Source organism: Haemaphysalis longicornis, unplaced genomic scaffold, assembly GCF_048455015.1.
Source record: "Haemaphysalis longicornis isolate Haplotype H1 unplaced genomic scaffold, Haemaphysalis longicornis Haplotype H1 scaffold_1, whole genome shotgun sequence".
Lineage (NCBI taxonomy): Eukaryota > Metazoa > Arthropoda > Arachnida > Ixodida > Ixodidae > Haemaphysalis > Haemaphysalis longicornis.
The window spans coordinates 294222438-294241747 of record NW_027526203.1 but is presented as its reverse complement, the minus strand read 5'-3'; the positions used below and the strand labels follow the sequence as shown (position 1 = coordinate 294241747).

General features: G+C 46.3%; 1 protein-coding gene across 6 annotated transcripts in view; it reads left to right on the top strand.

Moving 5' to 3' along the window:
* Window positions 1–19310, top strand: part of G9a (histone-lysine N-methyltransferase G9a) — a 76297-nt gene that overhangs the window by 26347 nt on the left and 30640 nt on the right. For 5 of the 6 annotated variants that reach the window (XM_077679857.1, XM_077679846.1, XM_077679859.1 and 2 more), the window contains 8 exons: window positions 3926–4095; window positions 7580–7653; window positions 9071–9250; window positions 12955–13043; window positions 15847–15969; window positions 18364–18462; window positions 18572–18676; window positions 19175–19290. In XM_077679857.1, the coding sequence (XP_077535983.1) occupies window positions 3926–4095; window positions 7580–7653; window positions 9071–9250; window positions 12955–13043; window positions 15847–15969; window positions 18364–18462; window positions 18572–18676; window positions 19175–19290 (956 nt within the window). The remainder of the gene's footprint in view (window positions 1–3925; window positions 4096–7579; window positions 7654–9070; window positions 9251–12954; window positions 13044–15846; window positions 15970–18363; window positions 18463–18571; window positions 18677–19174; window positions 19291–19310) is intronic. The other variant, XM_077679867.1, reaches the window with a different exon arrangement.

Genomic DNA, 19310 nt, shown 5'->3' with positions numbered 1-19310 from the left:
TTTTAAAGGGTCCTTGAAAATCCTTGATTTTTCTGAAGAGAACCAATGGCCCTATCTTTTCACAAGAATTTAAAGTGTTTGTCGTGAATTTTAGGTGTTAAAAATGTAAAGAAACATTGTAACAATCAAGTTTCAGTGTATTGCGTGAAATTACGAGTTGTGGATTCTCATTATTACGAGGCAACATTGGGAGCAGCACTCCTCAATAGAATTCATGTCACGATACAATCCCGTGAAAGTTGGCTTCTGTTCTCTATCTTGCATGTTCCATCTAGTCTGCGGACGGCCTTTCTATGCATGTTTGCTGTGCCTCATACGCTCCATCTGCATTTGCTTTTACGTGCAAATGGTGGACGTGTACATAGTTCATCCTGCCTTGCTGCAACATTTGCTGAGTTAATTTTAGCTGATACTCTTGCTGACAAAGCAGGAGATGCAGGCAACATTAACTAAGTTTTGAAGTCAAACAGCCTCAGCAAAATACCAAGAAAAAAGAAAAACCTCTAAATACAAACTATGAAATAAAAAATACAGCTAGGGGAGCATTCATGAACTCATAGCGCCTATCTCCCCGAATTCATAGATGTATCTTCTTCTTAGCTTAACTTGCTGCCGTCTAAGTCGGCTTCCCTCAATGTGCATTAATGTTCTTAGGTATTAGGCAATATCAAAATTTTGCATTGTGTTGAAAAAGTTATAAATAATCCCAGATAAAACATAAGATGGGGACCTTGAAAATGTGTTTTCTGGTCCTTGAAGGTCCTTGAAAACCTTTGAATTTTTGCTTTTGAAGCCCGTACGAACCCGAGCACAAAAAAAGGTTGGAACACAGCTGAACAGCAAAACCATGAGTACAATGGCGAAGTCGCGGAACCTCATGAGCAGAGGAGTGCGGAGTACGTTTAGTGCTTTGTTCGCATGCCGCCAAAACCAGCCTTAGCAACAAAGAGCAGAGAAGGAGTGCGGAGTACGTTTTGCGCTTTGTTCGCACGCAGGAATGTTTTTACGGCGCAAGGTTTGTTTTGCGTTCAGCAGGGGGCGCTCCGCAAGCGCGCAATTTTTAAATTGCAAGCCATGGCATTCGGGCTCACGTCTCTTGCTACTGTTGAGATTTCCTTTTGTTGGAATGCGTTTTTAACATCCTGCTCGTACTGTAGCGTGATACCAAGTTACTGTGATGGTCTAAGGGATCAGCAACCATGCTGAGATAAAAACATATTTCCGCTGCATTTTTTTATTCAGTGACAAAAAAGTAAATTCTCAAGAAGACAAGTGGGGGGAGGGTTCATTACGCGAGTGGGCTAATACGCGAGTAAATACGGTAACCGGGTTAGACTGTAATGCCTAATTGAAAGTTTTTTAATTTGGTAAAAAGTTATTACAGTTAAACCTCGATGTAACGAAGTCGGTAATTACCAATTCGCAATTTACTTCGTTACATTGAAATTTCGCTACATTGAAATTCGCGGTTATAATGAAGTGTTCATTCCTGAAGCATTGCCTGTAAAAGAAAACGTGGCGCGCATACACGGCTTGCGCACTGCTTCTGTTTCTATCGGAGCTTAATCGTCTACGCGGGCATCAGTGTGAACTGCATGGAGTGTTTTCCCCCCCACAAAAACGCGCCCCGCAAGCCACAGGCGCGCTGACGCAGCCGCGGAGACCACCGGCGCGATGTGGGTAGCTCCAGCGACCGCTTATAACCGCTCGCTGAAACGCAACTCGAGGGGCAAACGAGAGGGGCATTCGAGAAAAAAAGCGATAACGTGGGCAAAATTTTCACTGTAAAACGTCATACGCCCCGCTTATGAAAGCGCCCATCAAATATCCTCCGCGGCAGTAAGTCTAATCGTCTGGCCAGCCGGCATCACCGAGCGCTTCGAAGCTCCGGCCATCAGGTGCGCGAAACTGGTCAGGTGCCTCCCACTGCCGCGTACAGCGCGAGTCACCAGAAGCCGCCACCGGCTCGCAATCGCGGACGCAAGTGTGAAAAAAACGCACACGCAGGGCTCATAAAGATTCACAAATGCTTGCTGGAACGATGAAACCCAACAAGCATGAGCGAACTCGAATTAACGAAGGGCAAAGCGGTGGCACGCGGCGGTGGCGGCCCCGTCAGAGGCGATTAGGCTTACCACCGTGGAGGATATTTGATGGGTGCTTTAGTAAGCAGCGCGTACGCGTGATACGACATTTTACTGTGACAATTTTTCCCACGTTATCCGCATTTTTTTCTCGCTTGCCCCTCTCGCTTGCCCCTCGAGTTGTGTTTCAGCGAGTGGTTAGAAGCGGTCGTTGGAGCTACCCGCATCGTGCGGGTTGTCTCCGCGGCTGTGTCAGTGCGCCTGTGGCTTGCAGGGCGCGTTTTGCGTTTTTGTGGGGAGAAAACGCTCCATGCGGTTCACGCTGATGCTCGCGTAGACGATTAAGCTCCGGCAGAAACAGAAGCAGTGCGCCAGCCGTGTATGCACGCCACGCAGTTTGTAGGCAAGGGGCTCGCTGACAGACTTCGTGGCTCGGTGCATCCGCGGCATTGGGCAGCCCGTGTTGCCGTTCACGTTTTATTGAGACCCCGTTTCGGCACTTGCATCTCCCAAAATACACCTCTACAACTTAAATTTCATGCCTAGTTCTCCATGAAACTTCGTTACATTGAAATTCCTGCAAACGGGACTTCATTACACAGAGGGTGAAAATACATGGTGTGCATACAGTAGAAGTTACGAAGAATTGTGTGGTTAGTTACATCGAGGTTTAACTGTAGTGCCTATGCAGCTTAGGAAACAATCATCTTTAGTTTTTCAGTATTTTTCTTGTGAAAGCATCCATTCTGGTTTGCCTTGTTACGTTCAAAAAACGGTCATGTGTTGGTTGGAACCGTTTTTGTTTCAGTTCTGTGTTTAAAAATTTTATGTGTATGCTTTTAAAGGTCATTGGTGCTGCTACATACCATTTTCTCGTCAATGAAAGAAACCCAAAGCAAGGCTGCCTTGTTCGTGTTAAAAAACTTGTCAGCATGAAGCGTGAGACTTTGAGCTGCATTCTAAGCCGGAGTTCTTAAAGTCATTTACATGGATATATATGACATATTGCATCGCATTTCCTAGCGCATTGGCTAATGCGATGCGTCAGTGTTTACACGTGACGTAGCATTAGCTGTCACTCCTGGGCAGCGAACACTTGCTTGCTCCTCTCCGGGACTGTTTCCTTGCACCTCCCACATGGTGCATCCACCGTGATAAATCGCTAACAGTGCCAATGTGCCGGCCGTCCAGCCTACCCCCGTCTGTAGCATTTGGGGAGTACGCCTTCCTAGCATATTGGTCCCCTCTACATGAATGCGACGCGCTAAAAAAACCAGTGCAATGTGCTACTGTTGCATTCTTTTAGACGCCTTTTGATAGGACAAGGTATTTAAAATTGTGGGGTGCTTGTACATGAGTCGAGGCCAGTGCCGAATACAGGGTCATTCAGGCAGCTGTCCAGAATAATTTAATATTTGCATACCCTTTCGTCTTTTTTGTGGTAAGAATGTGTGGAATTTGTACACTTTATTCATTTGTGTGGTCGAGCTCATGGGGCCAATGTTTTGTGATTTGTTGTTAATGGGCGACCTGTGTCACATTATGAAGTGGGTGGTTAGCGCACACAGCATTTGCTCGGGACATATCGTTCGTGTGTTTCAAGCAAATGGTGTGCGTGCTAAAAAATGAGTGGCGTCGCTTGTCAGCTTCAATCATGCCAAAGCTGGCGTGGCACGATTGAAGCCCACTTCTGTGCTGCTGGCAGCATTGACAGACAGGCAGTTGATAGTTTGGGCTGCACAGTCATCTTGAAAGCATGCGCTGCTGTGTAGTTCGGGCGAGGCATGGGCAGTAGTGGCTCGCAGAGTGTTTGCAGTGCAGAGGCCTCCTGGCGTGTGCAGGGGCAGTTTGCCAGCTGCCGCCAAGGCCACCTGTGGCACAGCCAGTGCCAACGGAGCAGTGCCTCGGAGGATGGTTGCCCACACTGTGGGGCCAAGGGAGGCCGGCTCATGCGCCTCGAGGCCCTGGGCTGCCCACTCTTCCAGATGGCCCAGCACAGCTCCGTGCCCGGGTCAGCTGCTCTTTCTCCACTTCCGGGAGCTTTGTCTGCTGTAACTTTTTATGAAATCGTCGGTGCTAAGGTTATCGGGGGTAAAGCCACAGATTATCGACATTGACAAGTTCCCTTCCAGTGTCCCATTAAACAAGCAAATGTAGTAATGTGATGGGAAACAATGAGACTTCTTTTTTTTTTCATGGTGTAAGAGCACCTCTGCCTTTTCAGTACTGTCTATAGCACTTTGTGAAGTTGATCTCAGACATGCAGACAAAAAAATATAGGACATTGTGTCATTTAGCTAGGTTTCGGGACTTGGTATGACAAAGGAAAAAAAGTGCATAAATTTTTGAACAAAGTTCTTAAGTATTTATATACTTCTAGAAGGGAATGCCCATAGCAGAGTAATGCTGACCAGATGCCAACAAGTGCATTGAAGTTTCTTAAGCTCTCAGCAAGACCATTGTCTCTCTAAGAACACCTAATATTACAAGGCTGAATGAGCTACAGTCTCTTTGAAGTGAGCAAGTTTGCAGTGCTGATTACATACTTTGCAGCACTCCAGCTCTGAACCTTCACTTGCTCCCACCTTACTGGCTCAGTGGCTACTGATCTTGGTCACAGGTTCAACAAAACTCTCGGCAACAGTCTTCCTAAAAGAGTCAGATGGTGTATCGGGATTTCAGCACACGTTCCCACCGGTTCCAGATTTCGGTGCAAGGATCCCCAAGTGTTCTAAATGAATGTGAAGCTTGCCGCTACCACGCACCTCATGCTCCGGGTGCAGCTTTGATGTGTGAAACCCAAATTACCGCGTTAGTGGTAAACTCATGTTCAGGGATTGTTCTTTTCATGCATGCAAATCCCAAAATTGCCATCATCAAAATTACCTGGCTGATGCTTACCCCCGCTATTTTAAAGCCAAGCTTTCAGCCTCGCACTAATGTCATCTGTAGTTCACCCAAAATGCACTGTTGGAAAGCAAACTTTCCCTGGCGATGATGATGATGACCATGGGTGAAGTGAAGGAAATTAAAACACCTCCCCTGGTTGTATAATTGGACCTGAGTCCCTCGTGTTATGAAGCTAACGTCTATCTGATTGGGTTTGGGTTTGGGCTATTTTGGTTGGTCGAAGCAGCTGTTTTGGAGAGGGGTGCGAGTACGTCCAAAATTAGACAGAAAATGCACCCCTCCATTTAACGAGGATGATGATTGAACGCTAGGGAAAAACATGGATTGCCCGTACCAGTAGAGCACTAGGGTCCACTTGCTTTTGGGTTGTTTGTTTGGTGTTGAACTTTATTTTGGAAAGTTTCGCATTACCTCATCATCGTCATTTCGACAGAGGGGTAGTTAATTTTTTCATATCATGCTTGCACCACAGAGAGAGTGGGGTGGGTACACGGATATGCGCTTTTAGGTCTAACGATGTTAACAGCTTGACGTACAATGCATTTGCTGTTTGCTTGGAAGATCTCTAAGCTCAATGTTAAGGCTACGTAATGTTAAAGGAACACTGAAGTAAATTTATCAAGCTCCCGTTTTTGCTTGCACTGCATAGACTGGCTCAAATTAACGCACTTTTCATCGTTTATCTGGCTGATAAGTCGGTAATTATTTTATAAAGCTCGAAAGAAGAAAAACTACCATGCGCGCAGGCCGCACGAACTAAATGTGACGTTGGGAGGAGATGCACCGTGATTGGACGATGTCGAAGACTAGCATTCAAACAAAAAAAAAGTTTCAGTTTCGGTTCTGTAAAACAACATGCTTGACATCCAACGTTATTGTTGGATGGGCATTCTCGATATCTCAATAATCGGCATACCGCGCTTCTGCCATGGTCGGCTGTAAAATGCTAAGATAAGCCTGTCAGGACGGCTTGGAATCGTAGCAATCACTAGCCGAGGCCTACGCAGTGGATGAACTCCCTCCACGTCACCGTAGACGCTCAAATGCTGTGCGCTTTTCCCGCATATTCGGAGCTTGCCTCACTCGTGCCTGTATCGTAAAAAGCGTGTTCGCACCAGGCCAAGGGTCCGCTGATTCTGGCCTGGGCCCACTTCCCGCAAGCAGTCGGTGCTTATGGCAACAGCATGCCAACGAGAACTCGCTAGCGCGTCAGTGTTAGTCTGCGCGCGTTCTGCGAACTCGCTCGTGGAGCAGTGAACGTTACGGCCCAAAAATGGTGAACTCAGTTTAGAAAACATCGGCTGCAAATGAAAAAATTAACTTACAAAAAAAAAAATGTGTCCTCGGGTATTCGAACTTGCGACTTGCAAAATAACATTCCTAGCGCTTCAGACCACTCGGCCACAAGCCAGCGCTGCCGAGGTGGATATATAAGGTATATAATGTATAACCACTTTACACTTTTATTTTGTTTTAGCATTTCAAGTACCTTAGGTGACTATTTGTTGTATAGCGCTCGTGCAGTAAACGTCCCCCAAACTTTCACAATATCTCACATCTAGCAATTGCATTTCTTAGACGGAAAGGCGTTCGCAGATGTGTGGTCGTGCTGCTGACCGCTGTGCTTGTTCACCCAGCACAGAAAAGTGTTTCCTGCTCCCTAGTTTTTTGCTGTACGGTAAGAGTGTCAGTTGATTTTATTTCCTTAGTACCTATATTGACTTCGCTGACTCTTCTCCCGCCTTCAAGTGGCCTTAGATTTTCCTACTAGCGTACCAGTCAGCGAAGTGTCGCATGTGCACTTGTGCAGCGCTTGTGTGGAGTGACCCGGACTCGGAGCTTGATAAAGTGTGCAAACTAACAAAGTAAAGAAAGGCACATTCTTCCATTCACAAACGTGTTGTGGCTTAGTTTCAACTGAGTGAGTGAATTGTGACAACCCGTCGGCGCCGGCAGACTAAACGACTGACTCTGTGGGAAGGTTGGCGAGCCGTGCAGTAGCGCAGCCAATTGCCAGCTCATCTCCTCCCGACGTCACACGAAAACGCCACAGAAAATGGGCGAGGGTGCCGAGAGGAGACAGCATTTTCGAATTGATTTTTCTACTAAATAAATTCGCATAAAAGCGCTCAGAGTGGTCGAAACATGGCCTATGGACTACGGACTACAATTTGCGCTAGTAATCCCGCAATGTTTACAAATCGCTTCAGTGTGCCTTTAAGTTAAGCCTACCCAGGGCGATGACACATAATGGCAAAGGTGCATCGTTAAATGCCTACACCCAAGATTTTTCATTTTGTGCGAGTCTCAAAACTCACACAGTGTTGCTAACATAGCACGTGAAGTAGCTTCATTGTTACAAATCCTACACGAAGCTAACACGGTTCAACTACCTTCACAGCCTGCATTGGCTCCAAATTTTTTTATGCAAACCTTGAAAATGGTGGGGATCTTATGTGCAAATTAATATGTGAGATTATGTCTTTGTTGCAAACATTTCCTTAACAGCACCGTCTCCGAAGCTAAAGGTTTAAGAACTAGCTAGGCCAGTAAGCTTGGGTATTGATGCTTCTTCCCTACTGCAGGCCTCGGGCACGCATCACGAGAGCAAGGATTGAACAAAGTACTACCTCTGTCCAAGAAAAGGATTCTGTGGAGGGTGAGTACTGCAGCTTCTTTACACAAGGGGGCGTGAGCCAACAACTAAAAAGTGTGAAAAGATTTAATGGGCCAGATGAACTACAAAATGTCACTTTAAGGGGGACAGTGCAAACAGTGCTTCCCAACTTGCGCCAAACAGTAGCAAAAGGAAATGGGCACCGTGAGCAGGTCAACTCAGCAGGTCATACGCTGGAAGTGTGATTCGGTTTGGGAGCATTTATTTCTGAAGGAATGTAGGTTGCTTATCATTGTTATTATTATTTCTTATTGAATGGAGGTGTGAGTGAAGGAAAGTTTGACGTCCACCTAAATGCCGCCATATGGCTGCAAAGAAAAGCTATGCAGCTTTCTCAGAAACTTAGCAGTTGAAGAAAAATTCGTCCTGGTCCAGGATTCGAAGCCGGGACCACTGCTTAACCGGAGCAGTCGTGGTCCCGGGTTCGAATCCTGGACCAGGATGAATTTTTCTTCAACTGCGAAGTTTCTGAGAAAGCTGCATAGCTGTCCTTTGCAGCCATATGGCGGCATTTAGGTGGACGTCAAACTTTCCTTCACTGAAATTTATTTCACCTTGGGGATTTCCCCTAAATCTGTTCGATTAACACCTGTCCTTCACTTCGAGTTGTTGACCAATTCGCTCTCATGCTACAAACGACTAGCCTCCTGGTTAGCCTGGATTCTACAGTAATCTGCTCTAGACCTTGCTTTTTGAGTGCACCGTTTGCCGTCAAACAAAAGCAAATGGCTGACACAACCAACCGTCCAGCCTTTAGTGTCCTTTTTAAGCCTGCTTCAGTCACATTCTTGGCCCATTTTATGGCATTTTAATTTAAATTTATACTTCGCATTTGAAGGGAGCCAAGCAACCAACATCTTGTGGGCATTTGCCACTTTTACTAACGAGGAAAGAGTTTTTTATTTGTTGCCTTGTTTGCTGGCATAACCTCCACAGAAAAGGCCACCATTGAGAGGTTCCATCATGACAAAAAAGCCATGCAGCAGTTTTTATACCGCGCTGTTAGAGAAAAGGTTGTTTGATTGACTGATTTATTTATTTGAAGGGGGAGGGGGGGGGGGGGGGGGTTAATGCACTGGAGCTGCACCCAGACTATGAGGTGCACCGTAATGGAGGGCTCTGGATTCATTTAGTCCACCTGGGGATCTTGGGGATCTGTCGACAGGAGCGTTTTTGCTTTTCACCTCCATCAGAAAAGCAGCCACCTTTGGATGGGGTCAAACCTGCGTTCTGGACCTCAGCAGCACAACACCTTAGCTACTGAGCCATTGCGGCAGAAAAGTGCCACTTTCATGGTGGGCCATTTGGCCAGGCTTGCTTGAATGCTCACTCAGTGCGAGTAGTCCTTGTGGTGGCCGTGATGCCTTGGACAGCGCAGTGTCCCTCTGCCCTGGCGCAGCCATTCTGGAGGAGCACCCGCTGTGCCCCAGCCGCAAGGAACTGGACCAGCTGGTGCGCCAGGTCCGCCAGGCCGCTGGGCCGTCCGCCAACCGGCCGTCCCTGCAGGGGGCGGCCGTCACCTCGGTCCTCATGGCCGCCTGCCGCCAGGGGGACATCGACCGGGCTGTCCAGTGCCTCAGTGAGAGTCCTTCAGAGCATTTGTGCTGAGATTGTCGCTTGTTTGGGGCATGGCCGATGCACCTCTCAGTCGGAGATACGCTAATGATGAGAACGCACATTCACCTCTTCATGTCCTGCATGAATTCACTACTCGGATGAAACATGGCTACTTATAAAGGCACAGTTCTGGATAACACGCTGACTCAGCCTTGCTCAGTTAGCTCTTAGGGGTGAGCATTCTCTGTTGATGTGAGGATGATTGGCACTGGCAACTTCCCTTGAAAAGCACAATGCCCATCAGCTTCGATTTAGAATGAAGATGATCTGGAAAGTGTGCATTACATCTTCCAGCAAAAAGTTTTTTTCTTCTTTACGGTAGCGGTCTGTACTCATGTACATTTTAGAACAGACCTCACATTGACCTTGCAATATAAGCTCTATTAGGAATTATTGGCAGAAACCTTATTACCGAATTAAAGCTAATTGTAATGCAACAAAGTGGTAGTTATGCAGTCCCTGCATAGCCACATGATTTGGTGTGACATGCATTCATTTTGATGGCTGCTGTTAAAGGGACCCTGCAACACTCTTTGAGCAGTGCAAGTAAACCTGCGCGACGTTTAGATTACACTGCCGGGAATACCTGAGCCAAATATTACACGTGCACATGAAGCGGTGAGCGCGCAAATCGATGTGAAAGACGCGGAAAAACCAACCGCTCTCTCTTCAGTTGTCCTCATTATGCATGGCCTAAGGGACGTCACATAGGCCACGGCTGCCCGATCGGCTGTCACTGGTCAACTTCGCTGCTAGATTCTCCCATTTCCGTCGTCGTCATCGCTGCGTACGAACCTCTTCTATGCCTGAACCTGTAGGCACAGTTTTGCTGTTTCTTTTGTGTTTTGAGTGCGCTCGGAGTTTGAGTGATGAGCTCAATACTTCCTTTTCAACGCGACCACTCGACTACAAACGTTTACAGTCTACGCCCGTTACAACGGACCCTCTGAATCCGGAAAAAAACGTCCGCTGTAGCCGAAGTATGCAGTATCCGACCGGGGGGGGGGGGGAAGGTACTTTGGTCAAAGTACCCTACAGTGGGTACTTTGACCGATATTGCATGCATAGTACATACACTTTGTTCTTTCTACACGCCTGCAGCACCTCTGCACAGTGTTCGCGCGAGGGCAAAGAATCGCGTAAACACTGTTTCCAAATCTTAGCACCGGCACTTCGAAAAGGCCTAGCGCATGTGGTCAAGCGTGTAAAGACGCAAGATGAGCTGAGCAAATAACGCAAGAATATAACTAGGCGCAATTATAAACCAGCTATAAAACATCAGTCGTGCCCATCAGCATTAGCTAGGCTCTTTTAAATCCCCTCACGATGAGGCAGGTGTTCCCGAAACCGTTCGTCAAACAAATCGGATCGCTGCCTGACGTTCCCTCAAGGAAGATTTCACATTTTTAGCGATTTTATTCTGGTCATTGAAACAGCTGTAATGAAATAATCTGATGACAGTCAGCTGTAAAATCGAAAGTTAGACCAGTTGGACTGCGCACGGTTACCGGCAGATTGCACACAATGGATGGGGAACAACCCCTACTTGAGGCATTTCTTACCTTTTTCACCGAACGGAACGGGAACGATGCATGCGTGGGAATAATAAAAGCCGAACTTCACTGAACCCGAGTTTTTTATTACATAAAAAAACTGACGAGGGCAGACTCGCCTCCGAGTGCACCACTTCGAGTATTCGATTGCCCTGTTTTCAATCTCACCGGAGTCGCGTTTATCGGCAGCGGCCCTGTTCTTGACGGTACAGCAGACACTGTGCTTAGACAGGCCTGTACTTCTGGCGATGTCAGCCTGTTTTTCCTCGTGTTCAACAGCGTTAATTACGCTTAATTTATCCGACAGTGAAATCAGCTACCCTGCCGCTCATGCCGCTGGTCGCACAAAAAAAAAAGCCACTGGCTTGGCTTGGCTGCGCCAACGACCCGGCTGCCAGCAATGTTGCCAGACATAATAGTTTTATTGCCAAAATAAACGAAAAAGCACACCGGGCGCCGGCCCCGCGGAAGTCCGCTATAAACGTTCAGTCGAAACAATTTTCGCCTAAAATTTAGTCTGTTGTAGCCGATAGTCTGCTCTAGCCGGGTCCGTTGTGAGTGGAGTGGACTCCATTTAAAATGCATGGGTACCAGACAAACCAACAGAAATGGTCTGTTGTAACCGAAAGTCTGTTGTTGCCGGATCCGCTGTAACGAGCGTAGACTGTATTGCTTCAAAAACGCCCCACCAGCCCGAGCGCGCACTTGCGAGCAGGCACCCATGCCTGCTTTTTTGTGGCACCAGACCGGAAATAGGCCCCTCCGCGTTGCGGAGAAAAGGAGAAAACTACCCGGCATGTGATATATCGAAGGCCGCCGAAGAGAACGCCGCGAGCCGCCCCCCTCTCCGGGAGAGAGCGCGCAGCTTTCGTCGCGTTGCCCGCGGTTGAGTTGAGAGGGAACGATTATGCGCGATTTCTCATCGCGCGTAGTTTCGTTAATTGTGAACGGATTTTCACAATTCTTGCGGGAGGAGATTTCTGGGACAATAGACTTTATCCCAAAATACATTACTAGTAGTCGATGGCAAGTGTTGCAGGGTCCCTTTAAGGGGTTGTTCACAACGTTTGTCTCATTTTTGCAACAAATATGCGTTCTATAGTTTATCAAACAAGTGGCTCTCTCAATCTGTTGGAATTGGCGCAAGCCTTAACTTTTTGGTTCTAAAGAAATTGCCGAAAATTTTCAATGTTCAAGCAACAGGAAGCACAAGCCCTTTCAGTGCTCGTGCTTCCCAGAGTCAACTTTGAGAACTTAAAGTTTGTGCCGAATTGACTATGAAGCTTCGTCAGGCTTATGGGCAACAACAATGCTGAGTTTCTGTCTTAAAACCCACTTAAAAGGGGATGCTATTGTGCTGCTTCACAGCACCACAAAGCGCTGATATAACTGGTTGTATTGCAACTTGTCAAATGTTGAAAGTTGCACATGGAGTCCGAGTTGTTTATACAAGCCTGTACCTGCTCTGGCTTGTCAATGGTGCATCACTTCAGGTTCTGGGGGGATCCGCACATCCATAGACAGCGGAATTGACATTTCTTTTTATGGTGGAACTGTCTACACCTGATACTCATCAGCAGTGTACAAGGGTTTGACTTCATTAATGCTAGACAATTCAAATGCACACATAATTAAGCCACATTGTATAAACATGATTTTTAAGCTACTGTAATAATTAGCCACCATACAGCTGTTTTCACGATTTGTAGTCCTTGTGACACAACGAGACTAAGATTCCCCTTACTTGCCTTTATTGTTTTAGCACACAAAAAAGCTCGTATGAAGCTGATAGGTGTAACGGGCACCTTTTAGATTTGCTGTGCTGCGTAGTTGAGCACCAAGAGATGTCGTAATGAATTTCTTGATGCTACAATGCACAGCATACCACTGCACTCATACTCTGCTGCTTCCACCATGCTAATGAGGCTAAACAAGCTAAACAAGAAATTTGCGGGTTGTTGAGCCTTGTGTTAAGTTGCATTCTAGCATGACATGTGCATAAGACGGGCATGAGGACACTGCCTTGGCAACAAGTTGCGCCTCGTCCATCCCTTTCTTGTGAGATCTCTCCGTGTTTTCTCTGGCTCTCATGCTGTTTGTATTGTATCTGCAGCTGGTCGAGAAATCGGAGCGGCCGACACTTTAGCCTTGCATGCAGCTGCCCAAGGAGGTCATTTAACCCTGGTTCATCTGCTGCTTCAGGTATGGGGCCTTCTTGCTGCTTGGTTTCGCCTCTCATTTAGTTGCAAGGTGTCCATGCGTCGGCATCACTGGGAGAACGGGGAATTATCTGGAAATTCGGCGAGTCCTTAAAAATCACGGAAAGGGTGGGGGATTTTTGCGTTTTTTTTTTGTCCTAATCAAGGAAAATAAAATTTAAGTAAGCAAAAAAACCTATGCTTAAGCCTTGTACAGTGTACCTGAACAGCGAGACTACTGTCTGCCCCATCTCGCGTTTTTCAGCTTGTGCACCGCAGTGGAGCGACAACCTCCCCTCATTGTTCTTGCGCATGCATGATGGTTTTGTTGCACGGCCATTGCTCTCCTCTAACACATTAACACGTGCTAACATTGCAATGTACCATAGTGCTTGTGTAATAAACACTAGGGGAATTGAATTTGGAAAGAAAGCCGAATATCGAATAAATATCAAATATCTTTTTTTTTTTTTTTTTACAGGCCTAGGTATTTCATAGTTTTTTCGTACAAGAGCAGGAGCTACTTCGCGTGTTCGGGAGACATGACGTTCATTTTCAACCCGGAGAACGCACTTTTCAACTCACATCGGCAGTACTCCAGGAATCCAGAGCGGGCACGATACGCATTTAGAAGAGAGAAAAAAAAAAAAGAAAAAAGAAAGAAAGAAAGAACGAAAGAAAAAAAAGATCGACTTTCCCCTGGAGTTGCTGTACTGCAATCATAGGCAACAACTATTCAGTGCCTCGTCACTCAGAAGCCAGCACTTTGCAGGCATGAGCAATAGGATGATAAAACGTGGCACAACCACAATCATGGACCCGATGAGGCACTTCGGAAGCACATGGGCAGTGTGAAGCGTGAACAGTACGTAGCAGAAGGAAAGTTCGCACTACAGTCGCTGCGCACAAGCCTGCGCTATCCACTGGGGTCTAAAAAACAAGTAAACACGCAGTAACCACACACAAACTGCATTAAAAACAGCCAGAACCTCTTTTGATTTGAAATTAACGGATTGCTGTCAAAACGCATTGGTCTTTACTGGAAGCTGCCCTAACATGTAAACATCCAGTCGCAGAATTCAAAATAGCGGCCAGAGTCGACGGCGACGGCACGAAAGAAAGATCAACAAGTGGGATAAAATTTACGGCCTCTGCAAGGTGCGCTCGTTGAAAGCGCGATTTGGATGAAATTTGCCGAGCAGGCGATGTAGCAGCAGTGCATTAGCGTTTGCCAACATCTCTCGCTTTCACGAAGCCAGGAACATTCAGAAACTCCTCTCAACTATTTGAAAAGTCAAATAGTAGATATTTCATTCGCAAATCGAATCATTCGCAGAGGTACTATTCGATTCGATTTTGCTAAAAGAAAAGTGACGCCCGCGAAGGCGTGCTTTCTGCCGGCCTTCGCAAGCAAAAAGATAAAAAATGTGGATTTCTCTTTTAAAAGGATGTGAAAGGTTGAAAAGTACCTGTTGTTGCCGGCGAATGGGAACAGACACTTTTTTATCAAAGCGGGAAGTTAGAAAAGCAGTGGTTGTAGCCACGCACACGTACAAAGATGCGTCTCGAGCATCAGAGTTCAGCCTCTTATAACTTCGATACGAACAAAAAAATGCAACATGTTTTTCAGTGGTGATGTTGGCCCTCTTCAGGAGTCTCCCCCAATTTTGAAGAAAATCGAGAGCAGTTTTTTTTTTTTTTTAAAGTTGCGCATTTTTAGAGAAAGCACAGCAGTCAATCTTTTTTGCGTACATTTATATTTTTTCTAGCAGAGAAATATTTTACATTTATGTTTATAAATATCTGGCCGATATTACCTATCACTTATAAGTTGGTCACTATTGCAGATACGGAGATAGGGGGCGTCAAAGCAAGCGACAATCCAGTGTCTGGTTCATTTCCCGATTTTTTTTCGAAATTTTTTGTTCACGGCAGAACGTAAAGTTTGCTTTGAAGTGTTTGTCATGTAGTTTTTGTTTTAAAACACATTTTAGTCGGAACAGTTACAGCTTGCCGTGCGCAAAGACCCAAAGTTGCAAAAAGCTGCAGCCGCCGGAAACCGCGCGTCGTCCGTACTACCTCTGCGATTTTTTTCTCTCGTGAAGCACACACGCTACAGGAAAACATATTGCACTTCTGGCATATTACTTGGCTTGCACATAACTAAAAAAAATGAGAAAAAACAAAAAATGCACGCATAGACGCATGTTCGACCTCTCGTAGAATCAACCAGCTGGTGAAGACGCTAGGCTGGCAGGCTTACGGTTGGTTTACTGGTTAGTAGTGCCAGATATGGAAGTCTTGCTGTAAACAGCTGTTCAAGGGACAAAGTGTAAAAGCAGGTTGGCCTATATCAGTAGATTAGAGTGTTGCGAGTAAAAATGTACCACTCGCAGCAGCAGCAGTTGCTCATTGATGCAAATCATGCAGGTATTGCTGCCCCGTTCACTTTCTTCGTTACATTTTGTGACATCGCGAATCTTCAATCGGGAAGTGTGGGATTGGTGGAGCTTGCCTAAGCATTTTTATGAAACAAACACTGAGGGAGGAGGGACATATAAATTGAAAATAAATCCAAGTGGGAGCTTTTTAAAAGATACAAACCTCAGTTAGCAAACATGATAAAATAGGGGTCCTCAGCCCAGACAGTTGGCATTGTTTTAGTTTCGTTCAAAAGTTTCACCTTGCGTACAAGTGCACCCAAAAAATGCATGCATGTGGGTGAATGCGAGAGCCGACCTCTCAGCGCACAGCCACGATCAACTGTGTACGCTCGCCAGTGTTCGAAGAGGACGCCTGTGTTGCAGGTGGGCTTCTCTGTCGACCAAGGTGACGACGAGCTCTACACTTCCTTGATGAGGGCAGCAGATTCTGGAGCGGCTCCAGTGGTGCAGTACTTGCTCAAGGCAGGCGCCAATCCCCTGGCCAAGGTAACCTATCTTTTGCACCTGTTGCGTGTTGAGGCAGGCAGGCCTTTCCCATGGAAGGAAAGCGTTTCAGCCCTTTTCGCAGGCGAGGCTCTTTGTGAGCGGTATAAAAGTTTCGGTACTTCGAGTAGCATAAAAACTAACAAACTAGGCTTTGTATTCAGCTTTCTACTTGTAGTGGAACAATGAAACAGAAAATGGCGATGAGGGCCATAGGTTTTACTTTTTGTGTCGTGGACGTAGTGTCTCGGTTTTTAGCTTCATTGTATTTTTCTCTTCTTTCAGATATCTATAATTTTATGATTTCCTTTTGGCCACTGATTACCATTAGGAAAAATAATAAATTTCTCGCTCCTGTTACGATTTCTTTGTTTTAAGGTCGTTGTGTGGTAATTCAAGCTTCTTGGGACCACAATTTTTGCTCGAATTATTCAGAGTATACTTGCGCCTGTGGTTTTAGCCAAAATTATGCATCGTGCTTGCACGAAATAAGCCAATTATTGGTGCATACTTGTACAGCCGGGAAATTTTTTGGTAATATTGCGGTAGCATCGGCCGGCAAGTGGGTCGGCGCTGTATCGCGGTAAAAAGTGGCGAAACAAGCGAGGGTAGTACGTGTGTGCAGAACAATCCCAGCAGTGCAACTGTCGTCTGCTAGGCTGCTCCCGCAAGCACTACACAACCCCTTCCCTTGATAATCAGCCGGATTCTTCATTGCCGGGCGGGGACAGCAATTCCGCGTGCGCTTTGTTCACAGCAAAGCAGCTGATAACCTGTGGGGAGGGGTTGTGTCGTACTTGCGGGAACGGCCTAGTGGACGGCAGTTGCACTGACAGGATCGTTCTGCTTGTGCCAAGTACTCTTGCTCGTTTCGCCGCTTTCTACTGTGGTAAGGGGCTGACCCACCCGCCGGTCGATGCTCCTGCAGTATTGCTAAAAAATTCACCGGCTGTACATGCAAACCGAACTGAATGGAACACGCGTGAGACATATTTTGTCTAGCTCCATAACATGCAGTGGCTTCTTTGTTGGGTTTACAGAATAGAATTTTCAATCCTTGGCAAGTCTAGGGGCTCCTTGTTGGGTCTACATGTGTAAGCGACAGAAATTTTCAGAGGTGAGCAATCTGCCCAAGTACCTCTGCGTTTGTGACTGCTGGCAACTAGTCTCCTGCAGCTGCACTGTATAGGAATTACTCCCTTTGTGGCTTTTTAAGGAACCATGGTTTTCTTGACACTTGATCCCACCTCATCAGCCACAGGCAGTTTTCTCTTCAGCGAGAAGGCTTGCTAACTATTTGCAACATTTTAGGAAGCTCAACAGCTTGTTCGTGGATTGCCATATGCCGGCGTGGTGCCCTGAAGGTTGGCAGAGAGCTGTCAGAAATGGCTTTGTTACATTTGTTAAGTAGCACTGCAGCTTTGTTTTGAATTTATGGCATCATTTTCGGAAACTCGGTTTGTAAGTTGTATTGATCGAGTTTCATATGTATTCATCGCCTTAAAGATGTCTTTATCTGGCCACAAATCTTTTTCTGGATGTCTTTTTTTCCACAGCTGGTCAATTTCTTTCCACGGAGATGTCACTGAACCAAAATATGATTTACCAAAAGTGCCATTCCAATCCAGCAACGTTGAAGTACATTGAATACATAGCTTGTGCCAGCAAGGATAGCGAAATGTTTGAACCAACCAGAAGTGTGAATTTGGACTCTATTTTGATAATGAGAACATCAATGAAATTACATAAATTTTGGTCCACTTAACTATTCGACCTGAAGAGCTGATAGTTAATTTGATACTTTGCGACAAATCCTTGATGGTCATGACAACCACAAGGCATGTTTGTACTGGGCAAGATGGCTTTTCATGTAAACACCGTATGGGGCCTACTTTATCTGCTGTTACTGCTGCAATAAAGGCTGTTTTACAAAGCTTTGATGCACTTGTCAGCAAGCAGGCATAACAGTTTAAATTGGGCATTTAAATTGGGCATTCTGATACACCATCACGTGGTTTTCGCTCATTATTTATATTAGAGTGCTGGCGACCCATCTAAAAAAAGGCTTTCAATTCGATCAGTTGCTTGATTTTGATTCCCTCACTTATCTGTAACAGTTTTTTTTGCGAGTTTGTGCAGTGAATGCTGAGTGAAAGCATTTCTTTATAGTTTCACTCATAACGTATTTCAAATTCCACGATTTTTGGTGTTACTGTGCATGCAGTTGGTGTTACCTTGGAACTCCAACACCTGGGTTCAGGGGCACGCTGTTGGAAAGGGCCATGGCATAATTTAGAGCCCCCGCCAAGGTGTACTTTTTTTTTCTTTTTTTTTTTATATACTTTTCCACCCCCCGCAATGTGCCGTGTGGGGACCGCATTCCCACGGTGGTTCCAGGGCGAAGACGGCATGAGCTGCCTGCACCTGGCGGCTCGCTGTGGCAGTGTGGAGTTGTGCCAGGTCTTCCTGAATGCCAAGTTGCCCATCAATGCCCAGGTACCGCTCCTTCGACTGATCGGGCCCCCTAGAGGCTTCATTTGCAATGCCATGGCTCGGCTACTGTGCTAGTGTCAGTGGTGACCGTGTGGGTGCCTGCTTTGCTCAGGATGAAGGGGGCTGGACTCCTCTGGTGTGGGCCTCGGAGCACAGGCGGGTTGAAATTGTGCGCCTCCTGCTGTCCAAGGGAGCCGACCCCAACCTCAGAGACACGGTGAGCCTGTCCTCTTGCTGATGGTGACCGTGGAGCAAATGTTAACGCCAAAATGAGTACATGGCCACATTGTTAGCAGTGTACAAATAGTGTCTGTAACTCTTGCACGGATCACAAATAGATGAACCAAGAGTGTTGCTTGGATGTACGAGCGCCTATTTGAAGACTTATTTGGGGGAGGGGAAAAAACCGTGTAGTTCGGGGAGATTTGTGAAGTGCAGAGATTGAGTTTGATTATTTGAATTGAGCCGTGCTGTAGTGGGCATCTCGAAGCTTACAAGTTCGTGTGTGTGCAGGTTTTTATACTCCTGCCTGTTCTTTCCTTGTGATATGAGCTTTTACATTTGAGGCATTTGTTAACATTTTAAGGAAACATTTTTCTACTTTGTTTCCAACTTGCGCAATTAGCCCGGGAACAGCATGGTTTGGCTAAATCATGTGGAACAATGCTTTTGCCGTACTCCTGGTCACCCTCAATCCCTTTTGACTGCTCATCAGGAGGAGAATACGGCACTACATTGGTCAGCCTTCTCGGGCAATGTAGAGATTTCATGGATGTACCTGGAACGTGGCTGTGATCCCAATGCCAGCAATGAGCACGGTGACACCCCACTGTGAGTGCCAAGCCTTCGAG